At 42.5% G+C, this 17,269-nt stretch overlaps 1 protein-coding gene across 1 annotated transcript in view; it reads left to right on the forward strand.

Annotated features, from left to right (window-relative positions):
* Window positions 1-17,269, forward strand: part of lrrc74b (leucine rich repeat containing 74B) — a 47,396-nt gene that overhangs the window by 18,818 nt on the left and 11,309 nt on the right. The window contains exons 6-7 of the mRNA XM_060906755.1: window positions 3,136-3,245; window positions 5,627-5,742. Of these exons, the coding sequence (XP_060762738.1) occupies window positions 3,136-3,245; window positions 5,627-5,742 (226 nt within the window). The remainder of the gene's footprint in view (window positions 1-3,135; window positions 3,246-5,626; window positions 5,743-17,269) is intronic.

The raw sequence follows: 17,269 nt of genomic DNA on the forward strand, positions 1-17,269 counted from the left end.
TTCCCTCTCCCCAGAACACCTCAGCCAGCTCCTCGGGAAGAACACCGAGGCGTTCCCAGGCCAGCCGAGAGACATAGTCCCTCCAGCATGTCCTGGGTCTTCCCCGGGGCCTCCTCCCGGGGGGACATGCCTGGAACACCTCTTCAGGGAGGCGTCCAGGAGGCATCTGAAAGAGATGCCCGAGCCACCTCAGCTGATTCCTCTCGATGTGGAGGAGCAGCGGCTCTACTCCGAGCTCCTCCCGAGTGACTGTGGTTCTCACCCTCTCTCTAAGGGAGCGCCCAGCCACCCTGTGAAGGAAACTCATTTCGGCCACTTGTATCCACGATCTTGTTCTTTCGGTCATTACCCAAAGCTCATGATCAACACCTTGCAACCAATCAGATTTGAAAATTCATTGGCACTGTGGTATTAGGTTTATTTGATATCAAATATAGAAAATCTGAAATGGTTGAAAGAGTATCAAAGGTTTATGGTCCAGGTTTTGGATTCAAAAACTTCCTTTAATGCGAAACTGTCTTAGCTGCAAAATAAACTCTTTACCTTCGCCAACTATGTTGGAGGAGGTTATGTTTTCGCATCTATTGGTTTGTTTGTTGTTCCCAACATAACTCAAAAAGTAGTGAATGGATTTGGATGACATTTGGAGAAAAGATGAGCCACAGGCCAAGGAATAATTGATTAGATTTTGATGCAAAGCCGGATATGTATGTATGTGGATCCAGGATTTTTTTTTTAAAATCTGTTCCCCGTGTAACTCAAAAAGTAGTGAACGGATTTGGATGAAATTTGGTGGAAAGCTGGGCCATGGGCCAAGGAATATGTGATTGGATTTTGATACAAATCTGGACATGTATATATGTGGATCCAGGATTTTTTTTATATGTTCCCAATGTAACTCAAAAAGTAGTGAACGAATTTGGGTGAAATTTGGTGGACAGCTTTAGTATTATCCTAGGTTCAAGTGATTTGAGTTTGATTTTGATGTTGATAAGATGTGGCTTAGAAGAGGTATGGACTCTACCGAGTGCCCTCCTAGTATTAGTAATAGTTTAAAGGGCTTTGCAGAGAGTTTAAAGCTACAGGTGGTGTTTGGACCAAAATGGGAAATTCATTGTATTTCCATTGTAAAGGTTTCTTCTTATCCTGTGTAGTGTTTACTGGAATGCTATTACACCTGTTACCAGATGTTCAGACTTTGAAGATTAATTGTTGAAGTTAAATGAGTGACAGTTCAGTTTCCAAAAGCTCATCTGTGTTACATATTCCATCTTCAACCTAATGTGTCTTATTAACACAGTGCCTTCAGGCATAAATCATGTAAATGACTGTAGACATCAACTACCCATGATTTAGTGGCATCTTGGACTGAGAACCATTGTGCGGTTAGTCACTAGCATTGGGTCCCTTAAAAACATTCAATCCTTGGTGTTTTATTAACAATGCAAAACAATTTCAGAGAAATCATGTAGTCTGACTGTTTGCGTAGTGTCAAAGAGGTGACAGATGATTGGCCCGAGGCTGTGCTTCATCTCAGGATGAGAAGATACATCATGTGAAAATAGACATTCTTGACAAGTCTGCAATGACATTTAGATTTGGTTCAGTTGTGCTGTTTAATTGAAATGAGCCACAGACCCTTTATCTTCACACCCTTTATACAAAGCAAAGGCAGAGGGCAAGTAAATCCCTCAGCATCACACCTCTGTCGTTATTTGATTTATCAGAGGAGGGAAAAAAATCTGGCTCGTATTCGTAGTCTGCTCCTCTTCCTCAAAAGTCAGGGCTGTTTTTCCTGGCAAAACAAAAATACATTTTGTTGGTGGATCAATTGGAGTGTTTGGTGTTATTTGGAACAGTGATGTTTTCTTTCCATGACAGAAACAGTACAACAGTTATATATGGAATGATATAAGCAGTGATTTATACAGTCTGAATTGCGTCGAAGTGTGTCAGGTGGGAGGATTGTGGATGTAAGCCTTCTGGTTATGAGACACTGAATGACAAGAGCGCCTTGTGATCCATATAATTAAAAATGAAAAATATTCCACGAAAGAGCTATGAATCATACAGACATAACACTATCCAACTAGCACCTCTCTCTCTTTTCATATGGCAATATCTGTATCTTTATAAAGCTAGCATACAAATATACTGAACCATATGTTTAGCTTCCTACCACTGTGACAAATATAAAGAAATATAATAAAGCAGAAACACTATGTATATATTTTTTTCTATTTTAATTTCTTTCAAGAGCTGCAATTTTAGCGCCCTCTGCTGGCTGTAAGGTGAATTGCAATTGTGATGAAAAATTTCCTGTCACTGATATTGCCTCACAACACAGTGGCACTAACTTACAGTTTCAGGTTTCCTGGTTCAATCCTGAGCCCGGATTACTGTCTGTGTGGAGGTTCTGAGCATGTTTATGGGTTCTCCGGGTTCCTCCTACTGTACCTCCCAAAAACATGCTGTAGGTGTAATGGATATGCTAAATTATACTCTAAGTGTGAATAAATGGAGAATAAGTGAATAAACAGACTAATGTCCCATCCAAGGTGTATTCCTTCCTCATATCCATTGCTTCTTGGATAGGTTCTGGAACCACCACAAAAACATGATTATCCTGAAGCTGTTCCAAGCAAAACTTTGGCCTTGGAAAGAAAATGTAACCAAGAACATGAGAAGAAGAATCTCCTGAATGGTTCTATTGCATCTTCCCCCCCATACATTTAAAATGATATGATTCATCGAGGTTTAGAAACGTTTAAACGTTACAAACCGTATGTTTAACCTGGCTAACAAAGAGCATCCCCATGATGATAGGGCTTGTCTGGATTTGGTCTGCTCAAATCCACATCTCACAAACTTCATATTAAGTTCTATGTTGGTCTTATTTTCTGCAACTGTTTCGATAAGAGCATAAAGATGTTGTTGGAATATGTTCAGGTAAATGTAACCTGTGACAAGCTCATAATTTTCGGGGATGTTCAGGTGATGGCCTGAAAATGCCCAAAAAGCTTGTTCTCCAGGAAAGCTCAGGTAATCTTATTCTGAAGCACACACACACTTCAATAGCATCTAGTTCATTTCCTCTCTCTTTTTCTCACGCTCTTCTTTCTATCTGGCCCTTAGGGGAAATTCTGGGTGATGCAGTCACCGAGAACACAGGAATGAAGTCACTTAGTCTGGCCTGGAACTGCATTCGTGGAAAAGGAGCCATTGCTTTAGCTAAAGGCCTTGGGGTAAATATGATAATGCTTCTTTCATGCTCTACAGGCACATACTGAGATGTTTATCAACCCAACAACCATGATGAACCTTTGAATACTTTAATCCTGAAGTGCTCTTCATACAGCACAAAGAGTGGTGTTTGAAAAAAGTCAAAGCAATCATACTATTCTGGTGTAATAATGTTTACTGTTACCACGACAAAGCATGTCTCAAAATGTTTTATTTTATTCCTCTCATACTACAGCAATTCACCTAAGATTACAATTTCAAATGTTTATGTATATATGTACACTACATGGCTGAAAGTTTGTGGACACTTGATCATTGCATAAATATGTTGTTCTTCTCCAAACTGTTGCCACAAACTTGGATGCACACAAATGTCTTTGCTTTACAATTTTCCTTCACTGGAACTAAAATCCTGAACCTGTTCCAACATAACAATGCCCATGTGCGCAAAGCGAGCTCTGTGAAGGCATGGTTTGCCATGGTGTGCAAGGATTAAAGTGGACAAATTAAAGACTGAATGCCTTTGGGATGAACTGGATCACCGACTGCACCCCAGGCCTCCTCACCTCGATATCAATGCCTGACCTCACTAATGCTCTTCTGGCTCAACAGCTACCCTCCAAAATCTAACAGAAAGCCTTCACAGAAGAGTGAAGGTTATTCTAACAGTAAGCAGGAACTAAATCTGGAATGGGATGTTCAACAAGGACATATGGTCCTTGTAATGGTCAGGTGTTCTTATACTTTTGGCCATGTAGTGTACCTCTGACATTGGATGATCCTTCAAAAAATGTGAAATAAACATCTTATAGAAAACATTAACATGTTAACTATTACATACATTTTTAAAATAATTTGTTTATATGGAGTGTTCACCATACAAGTCCCTGTGTAATCTGTTCTAGATAGAAAAGATAGAACGAGTGCATTGGTATAAACCTGAGACTTGGCTTTATAACTAGAACTACTGTCCGACCAATCAGAATCAAGAATTTAACAGTGCTGTGGTATAACAGATGAGGGTTTTATGTTAAAATGTTTTCACATGATCAGTCATGTTCTTTATTATTACCTCGCCAACTTTGTTGGAGGAGGTTTTCACTTTTGTTTTTCTGTCTGTTCCCAATGTAACTCAAAAAGTAGTGAACAGATTTGGATGAAATTTGGTGGGAAGATGGGCTATGGGCCAAGGAATGAGTGATTAGATTTTGATGCAAATCCATGTATGTATGAGGATCCAGAATCCAGATATGTATGCAGATTCAGGATTTTTTTTTCTTTTTCCTCAATGTAACTCAAAAAGTAGTGAACAAATTTGGATAAAATTTGGTGGAAAGGTGGGCCATGGGCCAAGGAATAAATCTTTCGATTATGATACAAATCTGGATATGTATGCAGATACAGGATCCAGATATGTCTGAAGATTCAGGATTTTTTTTTTTTTTCCCAATGTAACTCAAAAAGTAGTGAATAGATTTGGATTAAATTTGGGCCATGGGCTAATTGTTTCAATTCTGATAAAAATCTGGATAAGTATGCCAATCCATTACATTAATGGCATTTAGCAGACAGTCTCATCTAGAGTGTCGTACAACATACCCAGAGCAGCCTGGGGAGCAGTTGGGGGTCAAGTGCTTTGCTTAAGGGCATTCCTGACAGTCCAGGGAATCAAACCAGTAACCTTTTGGTCCCAAAGCTGCTTTTCTAACCATTAGGCAATGGCGTCTCCTGATTTTTTTTTTTGATCCAGCATTTTTTTTTTTTGCCTTCTCCCAATATAACTCAAAATGTCATGAATGAAATTTGGAGGCAAGGTGGGCCAAGGGCCAAGGAACAATTGATTAATTTTTTATACAAATCCAAATATGTGGCTTGGTGGAGGTATGTACTCTACCAAGTGCCCTTCTAGTTTATTGAATTGGATGCTAGTTAGCAAGTAAGGTTGCTATGATCTTGCCATGTTGTTAAACTCTTACCAACAAGCCGAAGTAAAATATAACATCAGATTAACATTTATAGTACAGTAACATTTTAAAAACCAAAGAGATATAGAGGTATAATTGATTCAGTTTTCACAATCTAGCACAGACCTCCAGTGTGGTTTCTGAAGGATACCTAGCACTTTTGTTTGCTAACATCAACCAGAAAACTAGCTACAGCAGCTATATTAGGTGAATTAGCATAACTGATCTCAGGTTTTCCTTACAAAATGCATTTCTGTAGCTATACCGTACAAAATACTCTATGTTTTATATGGTTTGCAGTATTTTGGAGTTTATTATAAGACATTTCCACTTTAGGATATTTTGTTAGCAATCTGAAGTGTCACGGTGTGAGTGTAATCAGGATAATCCACTCACAATTACTTTGTCACTGTTAAAAGGGTAACATATTCTTACAAACTGTGGACTTATCTTACAATGGACTGGCCAAAGAGGGAGCACTGGCTCTTGCTGAAGGGCTTAAAGAAAACAACACACTGGAGGAACTGAATATCAGGTATATCATTTTATCATTTCCTTTATTGGTTTAATTATCACAGCAACATGCATATAAAGTAAAGGTAAAGATTTTTTTTAAGTATCATTCACAACAACAATAAAAATACTTAAAGCATTAATAAAACCTTTATTCAACTTAGAAAACAGTATTTTTGACTCCTCACAGAAAAGTCTAAGTATATTTCAAGGTAAAATGTATACGTACATGTTACTTTGAAATATAATCATGGAAACAGTTCATAATAGATTTTTGTGTTTAACATTTCACGCAAGAAACATCCTTTTCCTCAAGTCATCTTTTCATGAAAAACTGTACATTGTAGTTAATATTCACTCAGCATTGTTACCTATGAAATATTTGGAGTATTCCACAAATTACATGGTCCAGTGCAAGCTGCATCGTCCAATTTCCTAAAGATCATAGGAAGAAGAAAATTCCCATGATATCTCATCTCATCTCATTATCTCTAGCCGCTTTATCCTTCTACAGGGTCGCAGGCAAGCTGGAGCCTATCCCAGCTGACTACGGGCGAAAGGCGGGGTACACCCTGGACAAGTCGCCAGGTCATCACAGGGCTGACACATAGACACAGACAACCATTCACACTCACATTCACACCTACGGTCAATTTAGAGTCACCAGTTAACCTAACCTGCATGTCTTTGGACTGTGGGGGAAACCGGAGCACCCGGAGGAAACCCACGCGGACACGGGGAGAACATGCAAACTCCACACAGAAAGGCCCTCGCCGGCCCCGGGGCTCGAACCCAGGACCTTCTTGCTGTGAGGCGACAGCGCTAACCACTACACCACCGTGCCGCCCCCATGATATCTCTCTCTCTTAATTTAAAAAAAATTGTTTCATGACATTGTGATATTGATCAATTTGATTTGAACATCCAAGCCTGTTACACAAATTATAGATTGAAAGGAAATTAAATTTGCCTGATCCATCCTCATGCCCTACTTCTGGCTGGAGTCTCATCAAGTCACTCCTGTGGAGGATGGCCCCATATGGACAGTCGAAAGACACTTAGAAGATTGCTTTGGACACTTAGTTTTGCTATGATGGATGAGGACTACAATCACCATGATAACTTTAGGACTGCAGTTATCATGAACAGTTTGGTACTCAAGTCTCCATCGATGAACAGTTGATAACTTCAAAAAAAAAAATTAGACTTCATTTTAAAACTATAATGAATTTCCTGATTACACAATTGCACTTTTTGACCATATAGGACACACTTATAGAAGTGAGTTATTTATAATCACACCATCTGTTATCACCCACATGAGGATGGGAATCCTAAAAAAAAACTAATTAGGTTAATTGGCAACAGGTCAGTCACATGATTAGGTATAAAAAGAGCATCCCAGAGAGATGGAGTCTCTCAGAAGTAAAGATGGGGAGGAGTTCACCGCTCTGTGAAAGACTGCATGGGCAAACAGTGCAGCAATTTAAGAATAATGTTCTTCAATGTAAAACTGCAAAGAATCTGGGGATCACATCATCTATGGTCCATAATATCATTAAAAGATTCAGAGAATCTGGAGAAATCTCTGTATGCAAGAGACAAGGCTGAAAACTGACACTGGATGCCTGTGATCTTCAGGCCCTCGGGAGACACTGCATTAAAAGCAGACATGTGTCTGTAGTGGAAATCACTGTATGGGCTCAGGAACACTTCAGAAAACCATCATCTGTGAAAACAGTTCATTACTGCATCCACAAATGCAAGTTAAAACCAGATATAAACAATATCCAGAAACACCTCCACCTTCTCTGGGCCCGAGCTCTTTTATGATGGACTGAGACAAAGAGGAAAACTGTCCCGAGGTCTGACAAATCAAAAGTAGAAATTCTTTTTAGAAATCATGGACACCACGTCCTCCAGGCTAAAGAGGAGAGGGACCACCCAGCTTGTTATCAGTGCACAGTTCAAAAGCCAGCATCTGTGATGGTATGAGGGGGCGTTAGTGCACATGACATGGGTAGCTTGTACATCTGGGAAGGCATCATGAATGCTGAATGATATAAACACGTTTCAGAGAAATATGCTGCCATCCAGACAAAATCTTTTTCAGGGAAAGCCTTCCTTCTTTCAGCAAGACAATGCCAAACTGCTTTCTGCACATATTACAACTGCATGGCTCTGTAGTAAAAGAGTCTGGGTGCTAAACTGGCCTGCCTGCAGCCCAAACATTTGGCGCATTATGAAGTGCAAAATAAGACAAAGGAGACTCCGAATTGTTGAGTAACTGAAACTGTATATCAGGCAAGAATGGGACAATGTTTCTCTTTCAAAACTACAGCAATTGGTCTCCTCAGTTCCCAAACGTTAACAGAGTGTTGTTAAAAGTAGAGGTGATGCAACACAGTGGTCAACATGCACCTGTCTCAACTTTTTTGAAATGTGTTGCTGATCTCATCTCATTATCTCTAGCCGCTTTATCCTGTTCTACAGGGTCGCAGGCAAGCTGGAGCCTATCCCAGCTGACTACGGGCGAAAGGCAGGGTACACCCTGGACAAGTCGCCAGGTCATCACAGGGCTGACACATAGACACAGACAACCATTCACACTCAATTTAGAGTCACCAGTTAACCTAACCTGCACGTCTTTGGACTGTGGGGGAAACTGGAGCACCCGGAGGAAACCCACGCGGACATGGGGAGAACATGCAAACTCCGCACAGAAAGGCCCTCGCCGGCCACAGGGCTCGAACCCAGACCTTCTTGCTGTGAGGCGACAGCGCTAACCACTACACCACTGTGCCACCCATGTGTTGCTGATATCAAATACAAAATGAGCATATATTTTTCAGAAATCAATAAAATTTCTCAGTTTCAACATTTGATATGTTGTCTTTGTACTATTGTAAAACCTGGTAATTTCTGGTTTTTGGGTTCTTACTGGAATAACTCACAGACATACGAGTTCGAACTGAAAATGCAAATCTTTACTTATTGTTTTTTTTCACAATCCCCCCAACTTCCCCCTTATGCCCCCAAGCATCTTGGGATATGTACAAAGCATTTTGGGAATTGCAGTAAATGAAACATGTAACAGTTATATTTTCCGTTCTTACACTACTTCCCCCCTCAGAAAATTAAAACATCCTCGTTTTAAAATGCTTACATTAAAAGGGATCAGAAGAGAAACAAACAAAAAAAAATTTCAAGTGTCACCATTTACCAAAATAAACATTGTCTTACACATCAAGTGTATTATTGTGTAATTATAACATTATTTCCATTGCCCCTGCGCTCTTGAACTCGCTGGGAACAGCCTCTGAAACGACAAAAATAACATTAACATGCTCAGGCAGAAGGACACATCAAATGTAAACAGTAAACAGTGTAAACAGTTAATTGCTGTCCCTATAATATGATCAGGTAAGATCAATAGTAAGTAAACACTGTAAACATCTACGTGTTGTCCCTATAATGTTGAGGAAGACGGACAATATGACCTGATCTGGTTGTCTGCTCGTGAGGCGTGTGTCCCTCAGTTGTAAGATTGTCTGCAAGTGCCTCTGAAACACAGTCTGGTGATGCAGGGAGTCTTGCCACTGGATCTGAAGCACGGTCTGGGGATGCAGGGTGTCCTGCTGCTGTATTTGAAGCACGGTCTGGAGCTGCAGGGTGGCTTGCTGTTGTATCTGGAACATGGTAAGCATACGGCCGTGAAGCTGAAAGGGCTGTGAGCTGTGGCTTTACTGCTCGATGAGCTTGGTTGTTCTCAGGTGTAGTGGGAGCCGCGCCATCTGGCCAAGGTGATTGGTAGGGTTTGAGGCGATTATAGTGAACTACTTTAGGCTTTGCCCTGGGGTCCAGTTGGTCTTGAAGGTTGTAATCCACCCCAATTTCCCCGGAGTGAGAATCAAAACGCTGCAGCACTTTAAAAGGTCCAGTCCATCAGGGGGACAACTTCTGTCTGGCTAGTGCCGGGAGATTGACCCACACCAGGTCACCTGGCTTGTAAGCACTGTGCTTCATGTGGCGATCATAATACTGCTTCTGTCTAGCCCCAGCCACAGCAATGTTGTCTTCCACCATGTTAAATGCAGAATAAAGTCTTTGTCTGACAGATGTGGCATATTCACTATGGCTTCCAGGTGTACCATTGGTAGACAGTGGTAAGTCCCCAAGGATGACACCCGCAGGCAAGCGAGCTTCTCTGCCATGAGTCAAAAAGAAAGGTGTGTGGTTAGTTGAGGCATGCACACTTGTGTTGTATGCGAATTCAACATGGCGTAGGTGGTCATCCCATTCACCCCCTTTTGTGTAGAGGAATTTGGCCAGCTGATCCTTAATAGAGTGGTTAGCTCGCTCCACCATACCGTCCGACCTAGGATGATAAGCAGATGTACGTGTTTTGTGAATTCCAAGATGTGCACACAGCTCTTTGACCAGATCCGAGTCAAACTGGCGACCTTGATCAGTATGCAGACTGTGTGGTACTCCATGCCTACTGATGTAGTTCTCAAACAAACACTTTGCCACAGTAGTTGCTCTCTGGTCAGGTAGTGCATACAAATTCATGTACTTTGTAAAGTAATCCATCACGACAAGTATGTAATGGCTGCCTCTGTGACTGAGTGGCAGTTCTGTTAGGTCAGCGGCGATTTTTTCAAAAGGCATTGATGTCACTATGTTCTGCATTGGGGCCTGCTGATGTGGGACTGGTGGTCTGCGCGCCTCACAAGCATTACACTGAAGACACCACTCTGTGATATCCCGACTCATATATGGCCAGTAACAACGGGATACTGCATTTTGAATGGTTCTTTTACTGCCAAAGTGGCCTGCCAGTGAGTGCCCATGCAGCATGTTAAACACTTCTTTCCACAGTGGGTTCGGGACGACCACTTGGAACACAGGATCGCCTGGTGGAGAGCGAACTCTACGGCACAGGATGGAATCCACCATGACCAGCCTTGGGAATTCTTTCCAGTAATGGCGAAGCTTGGAAGGCATTCCTCGTAGCCACGGGAAAGGGGGTCTGCTGTCACCTGCAACCCACTAGCTCACTGCCTGCAAGACCGGGTCATTTTTCTGAGCATCTGCAAGAGTAGTTTTATCCAGGCCAAGGCAAAGTAACTCATCATGTTGGAGGCTCGCTGTGACAGGGTGCACCGCCAGAGTTGAAGCTGCAGGTTTTAGTGATGTAGTGGCCTGCCCAGCAATCTGCCTTTGTCCTGAGACTGAATCCACAGCCTTGGAGTCGCTTACAGGCATGCGCTCTTCAGCCCTGCATGGGCGCCGTGACAAGGAGTCAGCATTGCTGTGTTTGAGGCCCTGTTTGTGTTCAATAGTCCAGTCATATATGTCTATTTCAAGTGCCCATCTTGCTCTCCGTCCTGTGGGATCACAATCCAGGGCCATATTTCTCAATCCAAGGAGAGGTTTGTGGTCTGTAATGATTCGAAATGAATGGCCTGTGAGGTACTGACGGAAGTGCCGTATAGACCACACAACTGCCCAGAGCTCCCGATCAAATGTTGACCACCGTCTCTCTGTTGCCGTGAGGGTATGGCTGCCATAGGCAATGACGTGTTCCCTGTTGTTGGCATTTAACTGTGAGAGCACACACCCAATTGAGATGTTAGAGGCATCAGTGAAAAGCAAAAATTCTCTGGAAAAATCTGGGTAGGCAAGAATGGGGGTATGCGTAAGGGCATGACGGAGTGTGTCAAAGGCCTTTTGCTCCACCTCAGTCCATGAGTAAGGTTTTCCTTTCTGCGTAAGGGCATGCGGAGGCTGTGATATCTTTGCAAATTGGTGTATAAATCTTCTGTAATAAGAGCAGAGCCCAAGGAATGCCCTAACCTCAGTAGGATTTTCTGGAGCTGGCCAATCTCGTACTTTGTCAATGTTTTTGGGGTCTGGCTGTAAACCTGCTGAAGACACAACATGCCCCAGGAAGGTCACTTGTGGCTGCGCGAAGTCACATTTGGAGGGTTTCAACTTAAGGTTTGCAGCTCTGAGTCGTTCGAACACATCTTTCAAGTGCAGCAGGTGTTCTGTGAAGGTCTTACTGTACACTATTATGTCATCTAAGTACACTAAGCATGTCTTCCAGGACAGTCCTTGTAGTACTAGCTCAGGGGTGTCCAAACTGATCCATAAAGGGCCGTGTGGCTGCAGGTTTTCATTCCAGCCATGCAGCAGCACACCTGACTTGGCTCATTCAATCAACTGAACTGTCTTCACACAGTCAAATACTTGCAGCCACACCCACCCTTGATTAAAGGGTGGGTGTGTCAGTTGATTGAATAAGCCAAATCAGGTGTGCTGCTGCATGGCTGGAATGAAAACCTGCAGCCACACGGCCCTTTATGGATCAGTTTGGACACCCCTGTACTAGCTGCATAAGATGCTGAAATGTGGGGGGTGCATTGACTAATCCCATTGGCATTACTTTAAAATGATAGAGAGCACGGCCAGTGGTGAATGCTGTTTTTTCCTTATCTTGTTGGTCAAGCTGCACCTGCCAATAGCCTGAGGACAAGTCCATGGTACTGAACATGGAGGCACCACTCAGTGCATCTAGAGTGTCATCGGTTCTGGGCAGAGGGTGAGCATCCTTGACTGTGACTGAGTTTAAGCCTCTGTAATCAATACAGAAATGCCAGCTTCCATCTTTTTTTCTCACCATGACCACGGGCGCAGCCCATGGACTGTGGCTGACCTCGATAATGTCTTTGGCCAGCATGTCTTCCACTTGTGACTGAATCACAGACTGCATATGAGGAGAGGTACGATAGGCACGCTTTCTGATGGGTGAGGCGGAATTGGTGTTGATTTTGTGCTGCACTAAACTAGTTCTTCCAAAGTCGGTCGGAGTGGTACTGAATACATCAGAGTAAGACAGGAGCAGGGAATTTAATTGAGAAAACTGTGAAACTGAAAGACTGCCAGATTTCACGTCAAAGGGTAATGATTGTGATGATGACGATGGTGTTGACACCTGACAAACAGCAGGGGCACTTGTACCAATGTCATTCTCTGTAGTCGGGGTGAACTGACCCAACTGCATACCAGGGTGGAGCGCAATGGGGGAGTTTGTAGGGTTCAGAACCCGGGCAACAGTGTAACCCTCATTTGCCTTTGTCAGGGTGCGGGCTACTGCAATTCCATTCAAATCAGTCTGATAAGGCTCCAGAAGGCCACTGTATTCAGCAGGTACACTCAGATTAGCAGTAGGAGGTGTCAGTTTCACTGAACAGTGCATCTCACAGTATGGTGGTATAGTGGTGCACTCTGCAACCAGGGCTGTGCAGCTGTCTGGCGCCATGTCTGTTGAGCGCAGTAGTGGCAGACTGTGGCTGTGTAGGTGACACACACCTATACCTAGGTCAAGCACAGCGCCATGCTGCTGAAGAAAGTCCCAGCCGAGTATAATGTTCTGACTCACATTCCTAATGACTTGTACCTCATGCTGCAAATGCAGTGGGCCTAGGCGCAGCAAAATATTTACAGTGCCTAGTGTGTCCAAACTCTGCCCAGTTACAGACTTTGACAGGATCAGGTTTTTCTTGATAGGCCGTCTGTTCAGAGATGGGATGGACATTCTGACATTCTCACTGATAAATGAAATACTTGAGCCAGTGTCTAACAAAATGTCAAGTCAAGTCAAGTTTATTTGTATAGCGCTTTTAACAATAAACATTGTCGCAAAGCAGCTTTACAGAATTTGAATGACTTAAAACATGAGCTAATTTTATCCCTAATCTATCCCCAATGAGCAAGCCTGTGGCGACGGTGGCAAGGAAAAACTCCCTCAGACGACATGAGGAAGAAACCTCAAGAGGAACCAGACTCAAAAGGGAACCCATCCTCATTTGGGCAACAACAGACAGCCTGACTATAATATTAACAGTTTTAACATGAGGACAGTTTCGTTGATGTTATAATTCTTCATTGATGGAAACTTGAGTGCAAAACTGTTCATGATAACTGCAGTCCTAAAGTTAGCAAGACAACTGTAGTCCTCAGCCATAAAAGCATTACTGTAAGAGTCCAGAGCATCCTCTAGGTATAACCCTCAACTGTCCTCATGGGGCCGTCCTTCACAGGAGCGGTGCAATAAAACTCCGACCAGACACAGGGCACCAGGATGGATCAAGCAGGTCCGAGGGGCAGAAGAGGCCAGCATCTCAATCCCAGGACCAACATGTAACTCAGAGGGACAGATTGGGGGGGGAGAGAGAGAAAGAAAACACATGTTGTTAGATATGCCCTAAAAATGACAAGTATTAAATCTGTGTGGTAGGCTCGCAGAGACGAGAGTCTTTACATCAGGCATAACACACAACAATGGCATGTTAATATGGTAAAAAATATATCATAACCTGCTCTGGCTGGATGCTTGATTGGGTGATGGGAGCACACTCCTCAGCAATGATGAGATGCAGATGGGACCCTTAGGGCTGGCCAAGACAATTCAGTTACATTTCACCGGGTCTGGGACATGCGACAGGAAGTCTGACGGCCGATTCCCTGCAGGCTACGATAGCCAGTCGAGGTCTCCACCCTCTCCACCAAAAGATTTCCTGTTGACTCCATGTAACTCAGAGGGACAGATTTGGGGTGGGGGAGGGGAGGGAAAGAAAACACAGGTTGTTAGGTATGCCCAATGTCACCTGAATAAGTAGGAGCAGTATGCATATTGCACCAAGTACAAGCAGGGACTCCGGCAACTAACTATGACAGCATAACTAAAAGGAGAGAGCCAGAAGGTAACACAGGCATGAGGGAGCCCTGGGACATAAAGCAGCCAGCCACTACACTGTCAACAAACTCGAATGAGCAAGCGAGTGGGGACTGACAGCATCCATACATCCCAGTTTACCAAAACACTCTATGTCTGAGGACCCTCTAGATCTACACCTTTACCTCATAAACACCATTAACAAAAGGCTTGACTAAACAGATATGTTTTCAGCCTAGACTTAAATGCTGAGACTGTGTCTGATTCCCGAACATTACTTGGAAGGCTGTTCCATAACTGTGGGGCTTTGTAAGAAAAGGCTCTGCCCCCTGATGTAGCCTTCACTATACGAGGTACCAGCAGATAGCCTGCACCTTTTGATCTAAGTAGGCGTGGCGGGTCATGGAGGAGCAGAAGTTCACTCAGGTACTGTGGTGCGAGACCATTTAGTGCTTTAAAGGTCAATAGTAGTATTTTATAATCAATACGAAATTTGATTGGGAGCCAATGCAGTGTGGATAAGACAGGCGTGATGTGGTCATATTTTCTAGTTCTAGTAAGGATTCTTGCTGCTGCATTTTGAACTAACTGGAGCTTATTTATGCACTTATTGGAACATCCAGACAGTAAGGCATTACAATAATCCAACCTGGAGGTAACGAAAGCATGGACTAGTTTTTCTGCGTCACGCAATGACATTAAATTTCTTATCTTTGCAATATTTCTGAGATGAAAGAAAGCTATCCGGGTGATGTTATCAATGTGAGTTTCGAATGAAAGACTGGGGTCAATAATCACTCCGAGGTCTTTTACTGCTGCACGTGAAGAAACAGAAAGGCCATCCAGAGTCACTGTGTAATCAGAAAACTTACTTCTAGCTGTATGTGGTCCTAGTACAAGTACTTCAGTCTTGTCAGAGTTAAGTAGAAGGAAATTAATAAGCATCCAGTGTGTAATGTCCTTAACACATTCCTCAATTCTATTAAGCTGGTGTCTCTCATCAGGTTTTGCAGAGACATACAACTGTGGGTCATCAGCATAACAGTGGAAACTAATACAATGTTTATGAATAATATCACCCAGAGGTAACATATATAGAGAAAAAAGCAGTGGACCCAAGACAGAACCTTGTGGAACACCAAACTTTACCTCAGTACGTCTAGAAATATCACCATTTATATCAACATACTGATAACGATCAGTTAGATAAGACCTGAGCCAGGAGAGGGCCATTCCCTTAACTCCCACAACATTTTCTAGTCTATCCAGAAGAATGGAATTATCAATGGTATCAAATGCTGCACTAAGGTCAAGCAACACAAGTAGCGAGACACAGCCCTGATCAGATGCCAACAGTAGGTCATTTACTACTTTAACCAGTGCTGTCTCTGTGCTATGATGAAGTCTAAATCCTGACTGATACATTTCATGGATGTTATTCCTATGTAAATATGAGTATAACTGCTGTGCCACAGCTTTTTCAAGGATCTTGGAGATAAAGGGGAGGTTTGATATTGGCCGATAATTGGACAGCTGACAGGGATCAAGGTCAGGTTTTTTAATCAGGGGTTTGATAACTGCTAGTTTAAAGGATTTGGGTACATAGCCAATCGTAAGAGAAGAATTTATTATTTTTAGAAGCGGTTCAATTACTCCAGGCATTATCTGTTTGAATAAATGTGTAGGTAAGGAATCTAGTACGCAAGTTGAGGCTTTTGATGTAGAGATTAATGAAAGTAATTCAGTTTCTTTAAGGGGAGTAAAACATTCTAACTGATGATCTGATGCAGTTATATAGTTAACTACAAGGTCACTTTCATTGTCTGACCTTAAATTAGTAGTTTGAATTTTTTGTTGGATATTCTCAATTTTGTCATTAAAAAAATTCATGAAGTCATTGTTACTACATACTGCAGGTGTGCATGTGTTGATAGTGGACTTATTCCTGGTTAATTTTGCTACAGTATTAAATAGGAATCTAGGATTATTTTTGTTATCTTCTATTAGGGAGGAGAAATATGTTGATCTCGCAGCACTAAGAGCTTTTCTATACTTCAGGAAGCTCTCCTTCCAAGCTAATTTGAACACTACCAATTTTGTTTGATGCCATTTACGTTCCAATTTTCGAGTGGTCTGTTTTAATGTGCGAGTGTCATCATTATACCAGGGTGCTAATTTTTTGTCTCTGACCATTTTCCTTTTTAGAGGAGCTACATTATCTAAAGTATGGTGGACTGTTGACTCTAAGCATTCAGTTGCCTGATCAAGTTCTGCAGGGGCTGACAGTGACCCAATCAAAGTTGATAACTCTGGGAGATCATTTATAAAGCTCTGTGTAGTAGCTGATGTGAAAGTACTTTTAATACAGTAGAGTGGTGAGGTGCATATATTATTACTCAGACATAGTTTGAATGAGATGAGATAATGATCTGAGATAGGGCTGAACGATCTATCGTTTTTCGACCGAAAATCGCGATCTCAGACAACACGATTTTGGGATCGTCAAAGCCGCGTTTTTTCTCAGTGCTCCTACACTGACCCATGTTTTGTTTCGTCAATAAATTGTCCTCATTTTTTTACACTACAGACAAAAAATACGTTCAGGAAAGCCTTGTGGCACTCAGTGTGAAAGAATTTTGTGAATATCTCCTTCCGTTTTCGTGTAAATCCCCGTTGTTTGGAGGGAGCACTGTGAGGAAAAAGTGCGCTTTCTCTGTCTCTGAGCGCGCGGGTGGGGGAGGGGCTGCTCTCTCTCTCTCTCTCTCTCTCTCTCTCACACACACACACACAGGAGGGAGGGGCCCTG

This window comes from Neoarius graeffei, chromosome 24 (assembly GCF_027579695.1).
Source record: "Neoarius graeffei isolate fNeoGra1 chromosome 24, fNeoGra1.pri, whole genome shotgun sequence".
Lineage (NCBI taxonomy): Eukaryota > Metazoa > Chordata > Actinopteri > Siluriformes > Ariidae > Neoarius > Neoarius graeffei.